Below are 20,738 nucleotides of genomic sequence, written 5' to 3'. Positions count from 1 at the left end.
TTCAACTTTCAACCCCAATCTACAATTCATACCTTCTATCATCTATAATTAAAAACATAGACTACACCAACTTTCACACTCATAGCTTTTCAATTACTCAGTAAGGATTTGAGAAGATAGAAATATGAGCAAGGGATGCACTGATTCAGCCTTTTCACTTACAATACTGATTTTGATACTACGGCTTAAATGGTGCATTGTGTAATTTTCTGGTGGAGGGTCCATCACCTGTTTGTTTCTCTGGAGAGGTCATTGCTCTGCCTTACATTCATTCAATTACAGGTGGTTTTGTAGCTCAAAAATACCTAGAAAAACAGGCATTCTGCCTGTGAGCAGGGTTGCCTCTCCACAGATCTGACCTGTAACTTGATCTGGGTTGGTCTCCATGAAGATAGAAAGGTTTAATGCCATAATGTGAAACATCCCAGATAAAGCAATAATGTCTCCATGGAAAAAAGCATTTGACGGACCCTCCACCAGAAAAGTTACACAATGCATCTTTATGTATCTGCCGGTACCAGTGTAGGAACTAAAAGTAGACTTTATTTTCCTGAAAACAAACACAACTGTATGACAAAATGAGTAATGTAGCCGTTATTTATCTCTCATGTAATGTATATGTCCAACGAGGAAACTGGCTGAACCGATATTTGGAGGGCGATATCTGAACCAACAACAACATTTTAAAGATCACATATTGTGCTTGAGCCTGTTATATAGTTAAGACGTACAACACCCATGTACCATTACTTTATTATTACACATTTTAAATTGCAATAGTCACCTAAAACAATTTAATTAAAGTCATATTCCAAAGACTACCGCTTTAGAAAGATGTGGTGCCCAGTGGGAGCAGAAAACACCGTAATCATCAACATGAACTGTCTGTGTTATGAATTTGTTGAGGTCAAAATGGAAATGGCCACAGAAAACAGTCCTCTGCAGACACCTGTCCCTGGGCATCTGGGGCGCTGTCTAAATAAAATGTAAAAGTTCTTCTGTGACTTCCTTTCCGCTCTATCTCAAGAGGAGATGTCGATTTACAGACTCGTTTGCACTAAAGTAAAGCAGTGAGAGCAAGGTTTATCTACCTGCCACACACACGGCGAGTATTTCATGTCTCAATTGGAATCAGTGCAAACGGGTTATGATCAGTTTCGGGCAGAACACATTTATCGCTACATTCATGCTCAATATCATTACATCCCTGTAGCTTAGCACCCAGGCCCTGCCCTGGTCAGAAAATACAGTAGACGTTTTGTCTTGCCACCAGTTTCTTTCTGCATTCAGTTACATCCAAGTCGATAAATAAAATTAAATTCTTTGATTTGTCATCACATAAATATGATCAGGCACATGAGCATTTAAGTAATATATCAATTATCTTAATATATTAAAGTTCTTAATCTTCACACGTGGAGTCTTGCATTGTTTCTTTCATAAGACCAAGCCAGTCAATCTAAATTATTCATAGTAAATTAATTACAAGGCTGTGATGCGCAGGTCAAACCATAACCCACGAGTCTGGGTGAGTCTGATAACTCAGTGAAAAGCTCAGCGGGTGCAGGTGGATCAGGTCCAAACGCTCCTCTGCTTTAATTTAATGTGGCGTGAACATCAGCAAAATGAGCCTCACCTAAAGCATGTAAGCTTCTGCAGCTCTTATTAAATGAGAATACGGGATTTTTGTATTCACTTTAACTGCACAAAGAGAACAACTTTATTAATGCAATAAACTCCAAATTAAAAAAAGCAAGAGAGGAGAAAAGCACAAGGAGCTCTGTGTGCTCTGAAAGTGGTGAAAAGTGTTTATAAACTCAATTTGGGAATACTTAACAGTCACCGGAAAGTATAAGGTAAGTGACGAATAACTTTGGACCACTGCAAACCCTAGTTCTGGTTTTCACATTTTTAACACCTTAAACCTATGGTACAGTAAGAATCAGATACAGTGGAAATATGCTCTCAAATAAAGTAGTTGTCTTGCCACTTACTGCTTTTGGCATTCACAGTTTTACATACAGGTCAGTTTGATCAGGTAGACTGGCATTTCATTAATAAATCAATTCTGTTAATATATAACATTTCTCAGTCTTTACACATGGATTCCTGCATTGCTTCTTTCATAAACAGTGAATTGTGCATAGAAACAAAGTAAGTCTTCTGTAAAGCCCTATTTGCTTATACTGGAAACACTGTCCAAACGCAGATGAACGGACCCCCCCCCCACAGAGGAGAAAGAGGAAATTCTCAAGACCATTACAGTAAAATGAATGCTTTGCTGGAAGTACGGGGGGGAAAAAAAAAAAAAAAAAAAAAAGCACAAATATAGCTGCAAGTGGCAATGATTGGCCCTCACCCATTGCCACCCAGACACTCACAGAAGGGCCCTAATGCGCTCTATTCCACCCCTTTATTTCCAAGGCCCACTAGGTACAGTGAGAGTTTATCCTGTGGGGTGCAATAGGAACAAAAATGTTATAGTAACAACTCCCCTTAAGTCTGCCATCTTGGATTAAATAAGTTATATGTCATAATGTAATCCTATGGAGACATCAAATTCTGCCACATATTCATTTATTAAACTTTTAAAACAAGCACAATATAAAATGTGGACAAAATTGCAAAAAATACATATTAGCACCCCCAACTGGGTGAAATAGAAATGATAGTGGACATACTAATGCAACCTAAAAAAGGAATAATGGAGTGTGGAAACTAGGGCTGGCAGTTGATGATGTTCAGCTCTTCTGTTCAGCTCTTCTGTTTCACTGGTAAAATGACACACTCCTCTTTGTTTGTATAACGTGTTGAACATGTTAAGCATGAGCGCTGCTTGTGCAATACATTGGCACAGAGCGCAGTCATGACAAGTGAGCACTGGCACTGCTGATAAATAGATGCAGTTTTTTAGTACCAGTGCTTAGTGGACCTTCCAAAATATTTAAAGTGTAAAACATGTAAAAAAAACAATTAAGTCGAGATTAACAATTATTTGTGTAGCCACATGGTATTTTCACAGACTAACACGTCATAAAACATAAACTTGCATGCATATTAGCAGTGTTGTGCAAGTTCACACTTTTCATGAACTAGTTCAAAGTTCAGTTCACACTTGTTCAAAGTGAATAGTTCACGTTCATAGTTCACAATTTTAATTTTGAACTTGTTCAAAGTTCAGTTCATTTTATATTTAGATGAGATCTGTAAATGAAAGGCTGCATTTATTTTTCAAACTGACTTCTAGTTTACAACAACTTTATAAGATACACTGTTGGACAAGTGACTTTAAAACTGTAATGTGTTATTTATGACTTGTTACTGTCATTTCAAAGTCATTTGTTACATTATAATATTACTGTATTTAAAATGTAAAACATTACACGACTATTGCAGCACTTTTAATTTACTCTCACCAAAACGAACTGTTAAGATGCTGAACTTTTGCGCCGTATATGGACTAAACCAGGACTAAACCAGGATTAAACCAGGTCTAAACCAGGACTAAACCAGGTCTAAACCAGGTCTAAACCAGGTCTAAACCAGGACTAAACCAGAACTGAACCAGGTCTAAACCAGGACTGAACCAGAACTGAACCAGGTCTAAACCAGGACTGAACCAGGTCTAAACCAGGACTAAACCAGGAATAAACCAGAACTGTGAACCAGGACTAACCAGGACTAAACCAGAACAGAACCAGGTCTAAATCAGGAATAAACCAAGACTAAACCAGGACTGAACCAGAATTGAACCAGGTCTAAACCAGAACTGAACCAGGACTAAACCAGGTCTAAACCAGAACTGAACCAGGACTAAACCAGGACTAAACCAAGACTAAACCAAGACTAAACCAGGACCAAACCAGGACTAATCCTGGACTAGAACTTGGAATCTAGGAGCGCCCCTGAGAGAACCCCGAGTGCGATCGGGCGTCAGCTGCGTTTATCTCGGTGGAGCGCGGACTTCTGCGTCGGTCCTTTCGCTCAGGATCACGGTCTACGCGGGCGAACTTCCGGCGTTTCACCGCTGCTGATATCACGGGCGGTGATTTTAGCAAATTTGTATGAAGAAAAATGAAAAACCCACCATTTCAATCCAGGTTAAAAAAGCATTGTGACGCGCGTTACTGACATATGTACCAAGTAAAATAATACGCGCGCGGAGCAGCACGTCCTGTGCGTGTAGATTTCAGAAAATAGGATCCATTTTATTTTTTGACGCTCTACACGAGCGTAGGTGCGTATCTCCGTCAAAATCCACAGAGAGCATGTATCTATTGTTGTATTTGTGCATTTACCATCAGCACATTGTGCTCCCTGGGCAGTTGTGTATCATGTGAAAGAGCCCAGATCCACATACACTGTTAATTAGTGCTTTGAAATTAACTTTTGAAATCCTTGCGTTTGCCGTGGTCAGCCTGTACAGAAGGTAAATACAAGCAGCTAAACGCGCCCAGTCAAGTTTGATTGACTTCCCATTGAGAGACACAAGAGCCCGTACGTTCCGCTAAAGCTGCCGGTGGAGTCGCCTTCGCGTTGACACGCGGCTGTGGTTTCGCGAGGTTAAGTGCGAGCAGATCGTCACTCGTTAAATTCCGACGTTTAACTGAACCCCAACAGTGACGTACGTCGTTCATCACACATAATTTGAACAAATTCACGTTCAAGTTCTTGATTTACAAAAGTGTTGCGTTCAGTTCAAAGTTCACTGAAAAATGAACGTGTTCAATGAACGCGTTCTTTTGAACTCGTTCATGCACAACACTGCATATTAGTTATATCAGTTATGTTTGTGATTTAATTTATTTCAGTGCAATCCCTGCAAAGTTTTTAGGGTAATTAAGCTTACATAAGATCAGTGCATGTTTCTGACAGGAAGGGGACTGGCATCACGATGGCAGCTCTCCATCATGATGCTGGGTCATCCATCAAAATGGAGGATGACAACCCTAGTGGAAACTTGTGAGCTGTTGATCTGAAATGACCCTATGTAGTAGAAGGAGGGAAAACAGTACGTCATACTAATTACCAAAATGGTCCAATTGTGAATCAGAGAAGGGGAAGCTTAGAATGCATGAGCAAAGCATGGGGGTGACATGGTTTCCTCAAAGTACTTTGTATTCAGCAAAATGGCCCAATTGTGAATCTGGGGAAGAGGGATCACAGAGTGGACATAGATGGCCTGCGGGTAGTCACCATATTCCAGATAAGAAGTGAGCATGGGCGCAAAGTGGCTTCTTCAAAGTCTGGTTCTAATTCACAGCAAACCTCTGCCCTGGCCTTTAAAAGTGGTGAAAAGTGGTTATAAACTCAACAAAGTGAATAGGTCAGTGCAGAATAATTTTGGATCATGTGCTTTTGTTTTTCATGTTTTTAAGTGCCTTTAAGCAATCTTAGATGTTTTGTCTTGTTACTTATTGCTTTTGGCATTTACAGTGTTACATCTGAGTCTAAAAAAGACCCTTGAGTTGGCAGTCTGTTTGTCATCTCATAAATTAGATCAATTAATTAATCAGTTATCTTGATTTCCCTATAATGTTTCTCAATCTTTACACGTGCAGCCCTGCATTCTTCTGCTTCCTTCAAACCAGTGACTTTAAATTATCTAAATCTAATCATGAAAAACCAGTGCCCCCTTGTTCATATTAACTCGCTCTACATGATCCTGGTGTTTCTAATTCACTATTTTGTCCGTAAATCAAGATGCAAACGTTAATAACTGACCAATAAGGTGCCTTCTTTCCCAAAGGTCAGCACTGCTACAGTAGTGTTAGTTTGATTGACAGCTCTCAACCTGGTTGCTAAGTGCTTGCCCGGTGCCAAATCAGCGATGAGAGTTAGACTTAGACAAACATTATTGATGCACCAGACAAATTACTTGGACACACACTCACACATCATGATATATTATAATAACAAAGAGTAAAAAATATAAATGGCAAAAATGAATTCTAAATAATAAGAAAAAAAGATAACAAGAGACTGGTGTGAAATAAGCCATAATTATATAAATGTATAAGTACAAGTCAAAATAAACTTTAAAAGTAAGTAATTAAAAATCTCAGCTAAGGGAAACAACTTTGCTCCTGGTGCTTTGGTCACGCACTGTCATTTCCAAATATTGAACAATTTAGATTAGGTGCAGTAAACATCAGGTACAGTGCCTTTAATTATTGTGTTTCAATGGTGCTGCTGAAAATTAAATTTCCCGGGATCAATAAAGCATTTATCTATTCAGCTTTAAGCACTCCTACTTCTCTGGTAGGAGTGCTTAAAGCACTGGTGCTTACACCAGACTGTAATTGCAAATAAGCCCACAAATTCAGTAGATGTTTTGTCTTGTCACTCATTTCTTACACAACAGTTTCTGATCCAAGTCCAAAAAGACCAATAAATAAATAAAAAAAATTCTTCATTTGGCAGTTTGATTGTCATCACATAAATTAGATCAATTATCTGTTTTACGTTTGTCAATCATTCATTTGGGAAATAAAATAAAATTTAACACTGAGGGTAAAAGAGGAAAACTTTTTTGTTTTGTTTTTTTACTTACATAAATAAGCTCATACTTACATAAGCTCATAGTTTCGGCGAATGCTTTCTGGTATGTTTGGTTTGGTGACACGAACCGCCTGTGGAGAGGACAGAGACTAGTTCATATAAACACTGAAATTTTATGCTTTTCATCTGCTTACTGTATAAATAAAATATTATTCCAAATCTCACCTTTTGGTAAAACAAAAAGAAGTCATTTTAAATATTTTTACAGTCAAAGGGCAAAAAACACATTTTTACATTAATACCAAAAAGAACACAGGGTTTCTGGTGAAGTGTCCAGCGCCTACTAGTAGTCTCTATGGAGATGCTATTGCTTTGTCTGAAATGTTCCAGTAAGGCATTAAACTTGTTTGTTTTACATTTATTCAATTACAGGTGTTTCTGATGCTAAAAAATACCTCATATTCAGGAATTAAATAACAATAATATGTGAAAATGCCATTGATCTAAATGCAAGATATTTCAACAGAATTAAAACAAAGTGCACAGGACATGTTTTCATGTGTTTGTAATTATTACTTGGTTTGATATGATAGTACTTGTAGTAAAAAAAACAATTGTTTTACATCAGTTAAGTAGCAGTTTGTGGGGAAAAAAAAGTTGAGAAGTACTAAAAAACAGGAAGTAGTCGAAAGTTCTAAAACAGAATACCTCTACCTGTCATGGTGTTAATTTTCATTGAATTATTTTATTATTCTTGACCTGGTTTTATTTGGTATTTCTCTAGCCGTGTGTGTGTTTTGACTTCCTATTGTATTGATTGTTGCCCTGCCCTAATGTGTCTCACCTGTGTCTCATTCATTTGTGTGTATATATACCCCGTGTTCTCCTTTGCCCGTTGTTGGTTCATTTGTCATTATGAGTGTCACGTCTATGTGGACTTTTGTGTTGTATGGTCATAATTTGTTTTATTAAAGAACTTCAGAAATGCAGTCTTGCATTTTGGGTCCTACTTCTGCTCTAAACATGACATTACCTATGTCATCCACACCAAAAATGCCATCCAAAATGCATAGACAATTTACGTGCAAGCATTCTTCTGATGAATTAAATACTGATTTAAAGATGACCTTTGTGTTTGTGTCTACTATATAGTTTTAATCTATGACACCTGAAGATAATTATGTTACAATTTGTACATTTTAAAATCGCATTCATCTAAAATGACTTAATAAAAGACACAAGTGCACTGACTTCTGTGTTAGAAACCTGCAGTGCCCAATGGGAGCTGACGTCACTGTAAACATCATCACAATAAAGAGTCGTCATCTCATATGAAGCTGCAGATCACACTAGCGAGGAGTGGATTTTTTTCATCTTCATTTGTACCAGAATGACTATATGACGCTGCCGAATCCTACATGTATCACAGATTTTTAAAAGTATTTCAAAGTGGGGGTATGCCAGTGGTGTGAGTTGATCTCTTGAATATGGCATCTAGAAAGTAAGTGATTAAAGATTGCTCAAACTTACATGAATCACTCCAAATACAACTCTGAGAGGGTAAAAGAGAAGGGGAAACTATGCTATAACATGGTTAAAAGCCCTAAAAAGTAATATGTTAATGTTAACAATGGTTTTTGACCATTGTTAACATTACAGCTGCTAGGGAACAGAAATGGAATTACCTCTACATATGTCATATCTGCAGCCAGTATACAGCCAGTTGAACCAGTATATACTTAACAAAAGATAGACAACATTTCTTAAATCTTAAATATAATGACATCAACTATGTTTCAGTGGAAAAGTACTGTAATCTGTCACGCATTTACTAGTTAAATCTAAAAATCTATATCACCCATTGATGATTTATTACCCCTGTAGCCTAGATTTGGAATTTCATGAGTGAGAACTATGATATGAAATATGTCTGGGTCTGCTAAAAGCCATTAGCAGCAATTGTTCAGTGAAGCAAAAAGCTCCAAGCGGGTTAAGATTACAGTAGTAGTTATTATTTTAACTACTTCTTAAACATCTCCGGGAAACCGGCAGTCCCAGTGGGATGGTTACAAAAAAGCCCAAAAAAGTTTAGTTGTGTTTAGGGGATTAGAGAGGAGCAAGACCGCAGGAAAATTCTAATGTAATGTTTGGGTTGGCTTTGTAATATAAGGATTTGGAAGTGGTCAGTGTCCAAACGGGAAAGCAGACTAAAAATAGAAGCTTGGGAAACATATCAAGTAGCGAATTTTTCAGACTATAAGTCGCACTTTTGTCCATGTTTTGGGTGGTCCTATGACTTATACTCTGGTGCGACTTATATATTAAAATTTTCACAATGAAAGCCACGAGAGGCTCTAAGCTTGTGTATCAGTATCTGCTACGACTGTACCACTGTCAGTTCACCCTCTACTGTGCATGTCTCCTGCAGAAAAAGCCGCTGTCCTGCTGCAAGCAGTGAAATATTCCGCTGAAAACAGTAATGGAGCATCAGAAAGAAAGTTTGGAGTAAGCGAGAAACTTGTGATTGACTGGTGGAAAGCAGGGATGGAGAACACAGCTTTACAGCAACCGTGAGGGTGCACCATGCAACTTTATTGGAAGTCACTGGATGAATCGACAAAGCCTGGACTTCAGAAAGGCCGGAATAATTCTAACTGGAACTGATTCTGAGTCGGACGACAGCTACACAGAAGAGGAAATGGCGCTCTGTTTACCTCCGGAGGTTGCAGAGTTGCTCAAAAGTGACACCGAGGATGAAAAATTCAATAGATTTAGTAATTTGGAGTGAGATGGAGAGTTTGGTAAACTTGTTCTGTTCTGTTGTTTGTGCTATAGTTATCTGAAGAACTGTACATATGTGACGTTAACATACCAGACGCCTCTTCAGCCTGTTTTTCTATGTTCTATTGCTATTACAATAACTTGCGTTTCAAGATGAAACGTTGGTTCCTGGTCTCTGATTTTATAAAAATAAATTTCCTCCAAAAAGTGCGACTTATAGTCCAGAGTGATTTATAGTCCGACAAATACGGTAATTGAACATTTATATGCAAGTTATTTTAAGAAGTGGTTAATACACTTTTATGGGGTATTATTAATTGCTAATTGTTAAACACATAACTATTTAGATCACCATGTTACCTATATTTGATGAAAACAACGTATTAAAATGTTTGATATGTTTCACTTTCATTTTTGATGCGCTGAATTACTATTTGCCACTCACACAAAGGCAGGAATTATAGAATCCCATGAAAAAACTGATTTTTAAATATCAATCATCAAAATCTAAAAAATTAAAACAACCAATTGAAAATAAATTAATTCAAGTATTTACGCTAAGTATTGAAAGTATTGCAATGGTTTCAGTTTTTGATACTCCACTGGTGTGAATTAACCACTGAAAGAGAGGCTTCAAGGCTTGATTCTATGAGGACAACAGCATGTCCCTTGAACATTCACTGTGTTATTTGGGTAAAATGTAGTAATGACTGCATTTGGAAAATATACTTTATAAACTTCACCTTCATTTCTAAGGAGGCATATAAGCACTGAAGCTCCCCCTGCTGTCAGCCTTATCCTCCATGAATGCAATGCTAATACAGCCATGTGTTGGTTGTGAACACACCGTAGAACAAGCCTGGTGATGGTTTATGGGCTTAAAAACTGCACAGGAAAAATCTGTACAATTGACTGTATACACCAAAATAGGGATGGGCATTCCAAATTGTCTTAATCAATCATCAGCAGAATTAAAGACTGATTTTCGATTAATCATTGATGTTTTAATATTAAAATTTTCATCATTATTACTATCTATTAATAAATAAACTCAACTTTACAACACATAAACCATAACTACCATAGAGCCACATCAGCCTGTTTGATCATATATAATGTGTTTAATGCAGCTTTGACACGTTTGTTAATGTTTTACAGAAACGAAACCACATGGCTCATTTGCATAAACTGTAAGTGCTGAACACAACGGCTCGCTCCTTGTAGTGCTGATGCTGCTGATGCAGTCAGCTTTTGTCGGATTAAAGGACACAACTCAGTGGAATATAAGTGTTCTCTCTGTGACAGAGGGATGATGATGATGATGGTGTGTGTGTCTCGTTGGAGATGGTTCATGTTTTTAGAGATCAGACGTGTGCAGGTTTAGTGCAGCTCTTTATTTAACAGTCATTTCACTCACTTTAATTATGTTGGTCACTTTATTTATTTTGGCTACTGTTGTGATGAAAAGACTGAAAAGCATTTGTCTTTCGGACACACGTGCACTCAGCTTTATGTGGCAGTAACTGCGATACTGTGTTTACGTGCACTAAACCGAGATACTCAAAAAACGCAATCATACCTGGGACACTGATGTGTATGTAAACACACTCACTGAGAGGTACAGTGATCTCCAAGGAGGTGCCATAGTTGAAACATGGGACTGTAAGGCCGCAACTCCAATGTTTGTGTTAGATGCAGCCTTGTCTCCTTCCACTACGCTACGCACAGCAACCTACACTCGGTTTGTCGATGAACATGATCGACAAAATTCTTAATGATCAATTATCGATTAGTCGACTAATCATGCCCATCCCTACTACGAAATATAATTATCTGTGAAGCAACTCAAATGGCACATAGTTCAAGAGCTCCTCTGTCAGCATCAGATTGTATTAAAATAAACCTCAGAGTAAAGATTTGCATAATGTGTGTTATTTAAAGAGGGGGTATTACATCTCTGCACACACATTAAAGATTTTTTATTTATATTTTTTTATTTAGATAATCATTTTATTGTTTTGAAAATTGTGTCATTTGAAACTACTATATATCACATCAGGTTTGTGAAGTTGTGGTGTATTGGTTCGTATCACGCTTTTGTATTTCCATTTATTTTCTTACGCTTTATCCATTCTGAGCAGTGAGGCCCACACTTCCCTTTCCAAACACACTTCCTACACCTCTTCCTTTTGTAAGTTTTTGTATATTTATGGAGAATTGCCTGGCTGAGTCTTGGACAGAGTGGCACTGCTAATAAAAAGGAGGGTTTGAATAGGGCCCGGAAGAGATTGCAAGATAACACAAACATGCATGGATGAAAGGTCAAAAAATAATAATTAAGCATGATACCTCCTCTTTAAACTATCTGTATATTATAATTTGCAGATCAATTGTCAACTTTTGATTATTTTTAGATATAATCCATAGGTTGTATCTAACAAATAAGCATTAATACAATACAACCTGCTATTTTTCCATGCATAGTAGCCTAGTAAGACAGCTAAGTACTCTTGACCAAGATTCTGGCTCAAGCTCTATGGAAAATCAAACATCTGCTATAATGATGTACCTGTATGATGAGTCCAGGTGCCATTGTCGTCAGATCCTCCTGTAATGTTCTCTTAAGGTTCTCATCGATTTGATCTGAAAAACAGAATACATTTTTTTTTAAATGTCACAACTGTACAGTAGGATAATGATCTGCCTTTTACCCCTGTCCCAAGATAAACTTCTGTCATGCAAGACAAAGGATTATCTTATCTTAGTCTTCTGCCTCTAATCCAAAGAACATGTGATTAGAATATTCCCATTATTGGTATTAGAGCCCTACTGATATATCGGCTGATATGTGCACCTCGAGGACATATCGGCTATCGGCCGATATGCTTGCTGATAGGGGCCGATATTTCACGTGGGCATGTGATACGTCGTTAAAAATCTTAGACTCTCTACATTATGTTCATTTAATCCAATTTACAGACAGATAAATGTCCTAATATGTGGCTCCACATCAGTATTTATCTACGGAGTCATTTATCCGTGCGTGTGTCCATATTGTCCCTGAACACACCATAGAGTCGCATCACTCACGCGTGTTTGTTTACACCTGCAGACACAGATCCAAACACTGAGATTATATTCTTTTTACGGACAATCGGTTTGAGTCTGAATTAAAAGGACATTTATTAGTGCAAACTTGTGATGTGAGAGGAGCCTGTATGAACGGTGAGTGTTGGAAATATGTCGACTTTGAAGCTAGTTTTAGTCATTCGTTATGGGTTAGCTGCTGTAGCTCCCGCACATAAACAGGCTGTTTTCTATTGGTCTATTGTAAAGTGACTACATTGGCCGTATATTTGTTACTGGACCTGCACTGATATGGAAATGAGCTGTGAATAGACGTGTGAATTATGACATTTGCGCATATAATTAATTACCGCGGCGCTAGTTTCTTTACTAGTTATGGGTCCGTCGCGAACGAAATGACTCTTCGAGCCGGCTCTTTGAAGCGAACGACGGGAGCCTGATCCTTATTGGGAGCCGTGTTTTCTCTTTCTGTCACTTTTTTTCCTGTTCACGCCGCGTGCAGACTCGAGGTTTGACAGCGGCAGCGGCTGAAAACGAAACTTTGAGAAATTTGCGTGTACATAGGATAAAAAAAAAAAAAAAAAAAAACTGAGCATATTTGGCTGTAGTTTAGGATAAAATAAATAAGTCCTGGTTTAGACCTTTTTCAGTCCTGGTTTAGACCTGGTTCAGTCCTGATTCAGTCCTGCTTTAGACGTGCTTTAGTCCTGCTTGCAACAAAACAATCTGAAGAGCCACTTGGGAGCCAAAAGAACCAGCAGCTTTTAGTGAGCTGAGCCAAAAGAGCCGGTTCTCTAAAAAGAACTGGAATACCCATCACTAGTGTCTAGAATGTGATGCAAAAATGCCATTAAACCAACCTACTGTCTGTAAATATGATGTAAAGAGGCAGAATAACAATAAATGTTGCCTAAATAAACCCAATTTAAAATCCATCAGAGCCAAACCTAAGTTTTTTAAACAATTCAACATTTACAGTGAATTTTTACATCACTAAATATATCGGCGATTATATCGGCTATCGGCAGCGCCAACTCCCATTATATCGGTTTCATATCGGCCACAGCAAAATCTATACCGGTCGGGCTCTAATTGGTATATTATATGTAGAACTCCCAGCAGTTTTTAAGTCCATAAATTGTCAAAATAGAAATGTTTTGCCCTGGTTGGTTTATTGTTAATACTGATGTAGCTGGGCCTATCCACATGAAACAAAAAAAACAAAACAAAAAAAAAACAAAAACTGATTGTCTCTGTCAACCTAAATTAAGAAGTTATTTTTGGTAAATTACAATTTTTGAGAAGCTGTAGTCCCAAAAAGCAGTGCTACAATGACAGCAAAAATATTAAATACAGTAAAAATTGCAAGGCTAAAATTGGAAACTGGATCACACCATTTATAACAAATTATGTCAAAATTGTCTTATTGTCGTAGATCCACTCTCATTTCTCATCTTGTCTTATGGAAATTGTATCTCATCTCACCCCTACTGGATATTTCTAAATGTACATCATTTAAATGGAAGATGCAGTGAACATAGAAAATTCCATCCAGAACGCAGGGACAATTTATGTGCAAGGAACACAATTTTCTGGCTGTTTATTTTCATCAGCCTAATCATAACTATTCTATAATTTACCGTATTTTTTGGACTATAAGTCGCACTTCTTTCATTGTTTGGGTGTTTCTTGCAACTTATACTTCGGAGCGACTTACAGTGTTGTGCAAGTTCACACTTTTTAATTAAGTTCAAAGTTCAGTTCACAAGTTCAAAGTTCAATAGTTCAGTTCATGAAGTTCATATTTTTAAATTCGAACTAGTTCAAGTTCAAATTGAGATCTGTAAATGAAAGGCTGCATTTTTTTCAAACTGACTTCTAGTTTACAACTTAAATAAGATACACTGTTGGGCAAGTGACTTTAAAACTGTAATGTGTTATTTATGACTTGTTACTGTCATTTCAAAGTCATTTGTTACATTACAATATTACTGTATTTAAAATGTAAAACATTACACGACTATTGCAGCACTTTTAATTTACTCTCACCAAACGAACTGTTAAGATGCTGAACTTTTGCACCGTATATGGACTAAACCAGGACTAAACCAAAGGTCTAAACCAGGAACCAGGTCTAAACCAGGTCTAAACCAGGACTAAACCACTAAAACCAGGACTAAACCACGTCTAAAGGACTAAACCAGAACTGAACCAGGTCTAAACCAGGACTAAACCAGGTCTATACCAGAACTGAACCAGGACTAAACTAAACCAGAACTGAAAAGGACTAAACCAGAACTGAACCAGGTCTAAACCAAGACTAAACCAGGTCTAAATCAGGACTGAACCAGGTCTAAACCAGGAATAAACCAAGACTAAACCAGGACTGAACCAGAATTGAACCAGGTAAACCAGAACTGAACCAGGACTAAACCAGAACTGAACCAGGACTAAAACAGGACTAAACCAAGACTAAACCAGGACCAAACCAGGACTAATCCTGGACTAGAACTTGGAATCTAGGAGCGCCCCTGAGAGAACCCCGAGTGCGATCGGGCGTCAGCTGCGTTTATCTCGGTGGAGCGCGGACTTCTGCGTCGGTCCTTTCGCTCAGGATCACGGTCTACGCGGGCGAACCTCCGGCGTTTCACCGCTGCTGATATCGCGGGCGGTGATTTTAGCAAATTTGTATGAAGAAAAACGAAAAACCCACCATTTCAATCCAGGTTAAAAAAGCATTGTGACGCGCGTTGCTGAATATGTACCAAGTAAAAATAATACGCGCGCGGAGCAGCACGTCCTGTGCGTGTAGATTTCAGAAAATAGGATCCATCCTATTTTTTGACGCTCTACACGAGCGTAGGCGCGTATCCCCGTCAAAATACACAGAGCGCATGTATCTATTGTTGTATTTGTGCATTTACCATCAGCACATTGTGCTCCCTGGGCAGTTGTGTATCATGTGAAAGAGCCCAGATCCACATAGACTGTTAATTAGTGCTTTGAAATTAACTTTTGAAATCCTTGCGTTTGCCGTGGTCAGTCTGTATAGAAGGAAAATACAAGCAGCTAAACGCGCCCAGTCAAGTTTGATTGACTTTCCCATTGAGAGACACAAGAGCCCGTATGTTCCACTAAAGCTGCCGGTGGAGTCGCCTTCGCGTTGACACGCGGCTGCGGTTTCGCGAGGTGAAGTGCGAGCAGATCGTCACTCGTCAAATCCCGACGTTTAACTGAAGCCCAACAGTGACGTACGTCGTTCATCACACATAATTTGAACAAATTCACGTTCAAGTTCTTGATTTACAAAAGTGTTGCGGTTCAAAGTTCACTGAAAAATGAACGTGTTCAATGAACGCGTTCTTTTGAACTCGTTCATGCACAACACTGGCGACTTATATATTAAAATTTCCAGACTGACAGTTGTGAGAGGCTCTAGGCTTGTGTGCCAGGATCTATTACTCTTATTACTCCTATACCACTGTGACTTCGCACTCACATGTCTCCTGTACAAAAAGCTGCTGTCCTGCTGCAAATAGTGAAATATTCAGTAAAAACGGTAATCTAGCAGCAGAAAGAAACTTTGGAGTGAACGAGAAACTTGTGAGGGACTGGCGGAAAGCGCGAGGATGGAGAACACAGCTTCACGGGAACTGGGCGGGTGCACCATGCAACTTTCCTGGAAGTCACTGGATGAATCGACAAAGCCTGAACTTCAATGACAACTGAAACCGAAACCATCCTGTCGAGATTCACAAAGGCCGGAATAATTCTAAGTGGAACTGATTCTGAGTCTGACAACAGCTACACAGAGGAGGAAGTGGTGTGCTGTTTACCTCATGGATCGATGGTTTATCCCGCGCAGAAGTGACACACAGGATGAAGAATTCAATGGATTTAGTGATTTGGAGTGAGATTGTGAGTTTGGTAAACTTATGTTATGTTGTTTATGTTATAATTATCTGAATAACTATTGATATGTTACGTTAACAAATTAACGCCTGTTCAGTCTGTTGTTCTCTGTTCTATTGTTATTACTATAATTTGCCTTTCAAGGTGAAATGTCGGTTCCTGGGCTCTGATTTTATAAAACAGATTTCCCCAAAAAGTGCGACTTATAGTCCTGTGTAACTTATAGACCGGAAAATATGGTAGTCAAGTTTGGACCCTTGCTAAAGCCACCATCCACAAGCTTATTTGTTTGATTTTTTCCTTTTCTTTTCACCAGTAGACAGCAGAAGTAACACCTGTTCCCCCTCTCCTCTCCCATCACCTCCCTTGGCTTTTGTTCAGACTCACCTGTGCTCGCTGGTCTTCTATCAGATAATAGTAATTTAGATGATAGTAATTTAGTATTTGGTGGTGATATGTGAGAATACAACATCTCCCAGTTCACCAACCTAGTTACAGATGGCATCTTTAAGATTATGGTGGCTAGGTGAAAGGTGTGGAACTACATTTACATTTGTCACAACTGCTGCCAATGTCCAACCAGGAAGTAAAAATGATAAACTTTACCAAAAATAAAACTAAGAACTACAGAAGAGGCAGAAAGAAAACTACATATATGTAAGTATGAAATGTTCCTCTTCTCATGATCCAGATGTGCATTAGATTTACAGCAATACAACAATGATCATAAGGAGTTTCCAGTGGCTATAAGAGTCATGTTTAGTGATATACAACTGACATCTAGTACTGTTCTATTTGAGTATGTACAGTGGCCTTGTGTTTCATATATGTACTTGTGCGTATATTCCCTGTACCAACAGCTCATGTGTACAAGCCCATTCTACTCACTATCATATTCTATAAATGCTGATAGTATCTTTTGTCTGAACAGAAGACTCAAAAGTGGCGTCACATCCTCACTTTTTATTCTGCGTTTACACAAGCGTTTTCGGGAGGAAATCTGAGTGCATACGATGACGCAAAAGTGTGTGGAATTTGATTGGGTGTGCATGCCAGGCAGCTAGGTGGTGCTGTGATACTGTATATATGTGACGTAAACGTGTACGAGACGTGAGAAGATCTGACCAGCGTCTTGTGCAGTGTAGACGGAAACGCTACGGCGGTGCGTATTCAGCTTTTCCACTCTGGAGGGTGGGTTCCGATTTTTGAGCTTTTAATCCCCCAAAACACCGTCACCATCTAAACGAAAGGCACTTACGATAAAATATTTTATCCTTTTTTACCCACAAGCATTCTTGTGTAAACATGCCCTGAGCCTCTGAACTGCTCGCGAAGATGTAACATGGAGCATCCTGATATTAAACTTCTTTCATGTAACTGTTCATCTGGCGATGGAGTCAATTCTTATCAACCACATTCTCCCAATATCCATATATAAGATAATGTGAGGATGCCATTTCTATTTCAGTGAAATGAGTAGTCTGACCTGCCACATGCACTTCAAGTACTGCTATTATTCATACAGCAAATCTTATCTTTAAATAATGATAATGAAATAATGATACTTTGCAGTGACATTACAGTGGAGGAATTCTGCATGTGTGTCTATGGTGGAATGTTCAGTGGTTTTCCTGGTGACACATTGCACACATTAGCAAAGTTAAAGTTAGTCTAGTTAAAGTTTTAAGATAGTGATTTTAAGATAAGATAATGTTATTTGAGAGGGACTTGTTTAGCAGCACAAAATCAGTTCACTTGTAATAGTTTGTTAGAGCTTTATAGTTTCTTTCTGGTTGGATTGTGTTAAAATAAAAGTTAGATTTAAGTCTACCAAAGCCTCAGGCAGAGCACTGTCTACAGTTAGCATCACACCCCCAGGGAATGTTGATGGTATCTGTAAGCAAAATACCAATACAATGACTCTCCCATAGAGTTGTAATGGCCCATGCTGAATTTCTGAAATATCAATATATCGTATAGTTTAATGTGATGATACAGTATCAATATCGTGGGCTGCTGTATTGAGAGTACTTTTTGGTATATTTTACTGAATCATTTTGTTACAGCAACAGTTTTGTCGCTTGTTTAGTGGAAGGAAACTCGTTTATGCGACACATTTGACATTTTCACTGTTTTGGTGATTAAAATGGGCAGGTTTCATATTCACTTTGTACAAGAAGTGGTATAACAAAGACTTTTAGAATCACGGCCAGGATTTATCCTTTATTTTTTATTGAACCATATCAAATCGATTTGATACTGAATCGAGTCGAAAGTGCATTGAGATTTGTATTGTATCGTGGCCTATGTATCGAGGTATGTATTGCATCTGCAACTTCTTAATGATCCCCAGCCATAATTATGATCTAAAACCATAGAACGTGGCACACAATTCATTCAGAAACAGAAAATCAAAAACACATTTTGCAACCGCAGCCGATGGTCTCAAGTTTTATGGAGAAAAGTCAAATGTGACAGATCCCAGAACAGGACCCCACTGGGAGAATATAAAATGTTTTTCTTTCTGAAGTTTTGGCAGTTGTTTATTTGGCTGTCGCAGACCATGGGGGCGCTTAAGAGGTCGCCAAGTGTTGATCTTGAGAGGTTCATTTGAAACTGGGAAACAGCATTGTGTAATCTAAGGAATCTTTACTTCGTGATTAGTCAACTATAAATAAATAAGGCAACGCTGTTCTATGTAGACAGACATAATGGACCTACATTCCAAAAAATTGAATCTTATGAGCTTTAAAGGGTCTATATTAGGCTATTTTCTGATCTATGGTATGTTTTGTTTCATTCACGCATGTTTAACACAAACCCTGCAGATTTAGGGTTAGATTTAGAGTCCTTGGTAAATGGTAAATGGTCACATTTTTCTATAGCGCTTTTCCACCTTCAAGGCACTCAAAGCGCTTTACAACAAGGAACCACTCACCCATTCACACACACATTCACACACCAGTGTATGCAGACACTGTGGGCAAGGTGGGTTAAGTGTCTTGCCCAAGGACACAATGACAGCATTCATCCATGGGAGCTGGAATCACACCAGCCAACCTGTGGGTCAGTGGATCTGACTGCTCAACCTGTGATGTTTATGTTGAGAGCTGGAGTCCTTCACACAAACAGAAAACACATGGTTCCACCTTTGATGTCATGTGGTACTAAAGAAAGTGCCCCACTGTGTTTTTGTAAACTCCATACACCTTCAGAATCATTTGGATCATTTCAGTTCTGGAATTGCCAATCTTTGCTGAACTCAAGGTAAAAGGCAGCTGTTAACTTAAAAACTATTGCCTCATGACATCACAAGGTGGAACAGAACATTTTGAGTTTTGGGGATGTAAACAGACTAATAATAAAGGATTACTCAAGTATGTGAATGAAAAAAAAGACAACTCCAGGTATGTTTTTGATATGACACATACAACATTCTAACATGGCTAAAAGCTCAAAAGAGTCAATTTTGTGTAATGGGCATCCCCAGGTTTGACTACCCCANTATTGTAATTGACTGCATTGGTAATTCCTCCCGAGATCTGGCACCGAGGTTGGAACGCTGATGGCTGCCAAAAGCAATAAAGTCTCCCAGACATGACCCCCACTGTAAACACAGCCTCCCATACGCACATAGGTTTACAGGAAAGTGGGAATTTTTGTGCCGCTCTGTGCTTTCCAATAAATGTGGGAGTGTGTTTATATTTTTATGGGGACTAATATCTGTATGTGCAGTCAATTCATTTTCAGTTCATTCATTTTTGAGCACTGAAGATGTAGACAAACTGAGAATAAGGATTACTTATCGAACATGTGTGAATGAAACAAAACACAACTCCAGGTATGTTTTTGATGAGGTAACAACATCCTAACATGACTTAAAACATATGAAAAATTATATCAGGTTTAGGTTAAATCTAATAGCGTTAGCTGGATGCTTTGGGCCTATTTAAGCTGCATTAGATCCTATTCTGTTCTATTTTTTATCTCTACAAGTGGCCACTGAAGTAGCCTCTGGTCACATGCATGAAATTTCAAGTGGGGACAGAAATCAGAACCCCATGACATAAATCTTATATTTTTCTTTTTATTATTCTATTATAATTTCAAGTGTAGATTTTGGTTAAAGTAGGCTAGAGTTAGTTTAAGGTTCGGCAAGAATATTGTTATGGTTAGAATCAGTCTCCAGAAAATGAATGTAAGTCAGTGTAAAGTTCCCAAGAGGCATGGAGACCCTACATGAGTGTGGTGTGTATTTTTTATTTTATTTTTTTTTCCTTTTTCCAGCTCCTTCTTTTACATACCTTGCTTTTTTTTAATTACATACCCTGCACGTTAGGAATATTAGAAGGCGAAACTATAACTTTTCAGACTTTTTATGGCGTTGTTGGCAGGATATGGTTATTTGAAATAATTGTGCTGCTTTATTATGTTGTGCAATAGTCAACACATAATCA

At 38.3% G+C, this 20,738-nt stretch overlaps 1 protein-coding gene across 1 annotated transcript in view; it reads right to left on the bottom strand.

The window, feature by feature from the left end:
* The window catches only part of LOC110161061 (erlin-2-like), a 76,815-nt gene that overhangs the window by 14,097 nt on the left and 41,980 nt on the right, over positions 1 to 20,738 (bottom strand). Inside the window, exons 7-8 of the mRNA XM_055161820.1 lie at positions 11,852 to 11,925; positions 6,574 to 6,632 (exon numbers count right to left, since the gene is read on the bottom strand). Coding sequence (XP_055017795.1) covers positions 6,574 to 6,632; positions 11,852 to 11,925 — 133 coding nt within the window. The remainder of the gene's footprint in view (positions 1 to 6,573; positions 6,633 to 11,851; positions 11,926 to 20,738) is intronic.

This window comes from Boleophthalmus pectinirostris, unplaced genomic scaffold (assembly GCF_026225935.1).
Source record: "Boleophthalmus pectinirostris isolate CB_2022bp ecotype Guang Dong unplaced genomic scaffold, ASM2622593v1 HiC_scaffold_4, whole genome shotgun sequence".
In the NCBI taxonomy this organism is placed as follows: Eukaryota; Metazoa; Chordata; class Actinopteri; order Gobiiformes; family Gobiidae; genus Boleophthalmus; species Boleophthalmus pectinirostris.
This window is presented reverse-complemented; position numbering and strand designations above follow the sequence as displayed.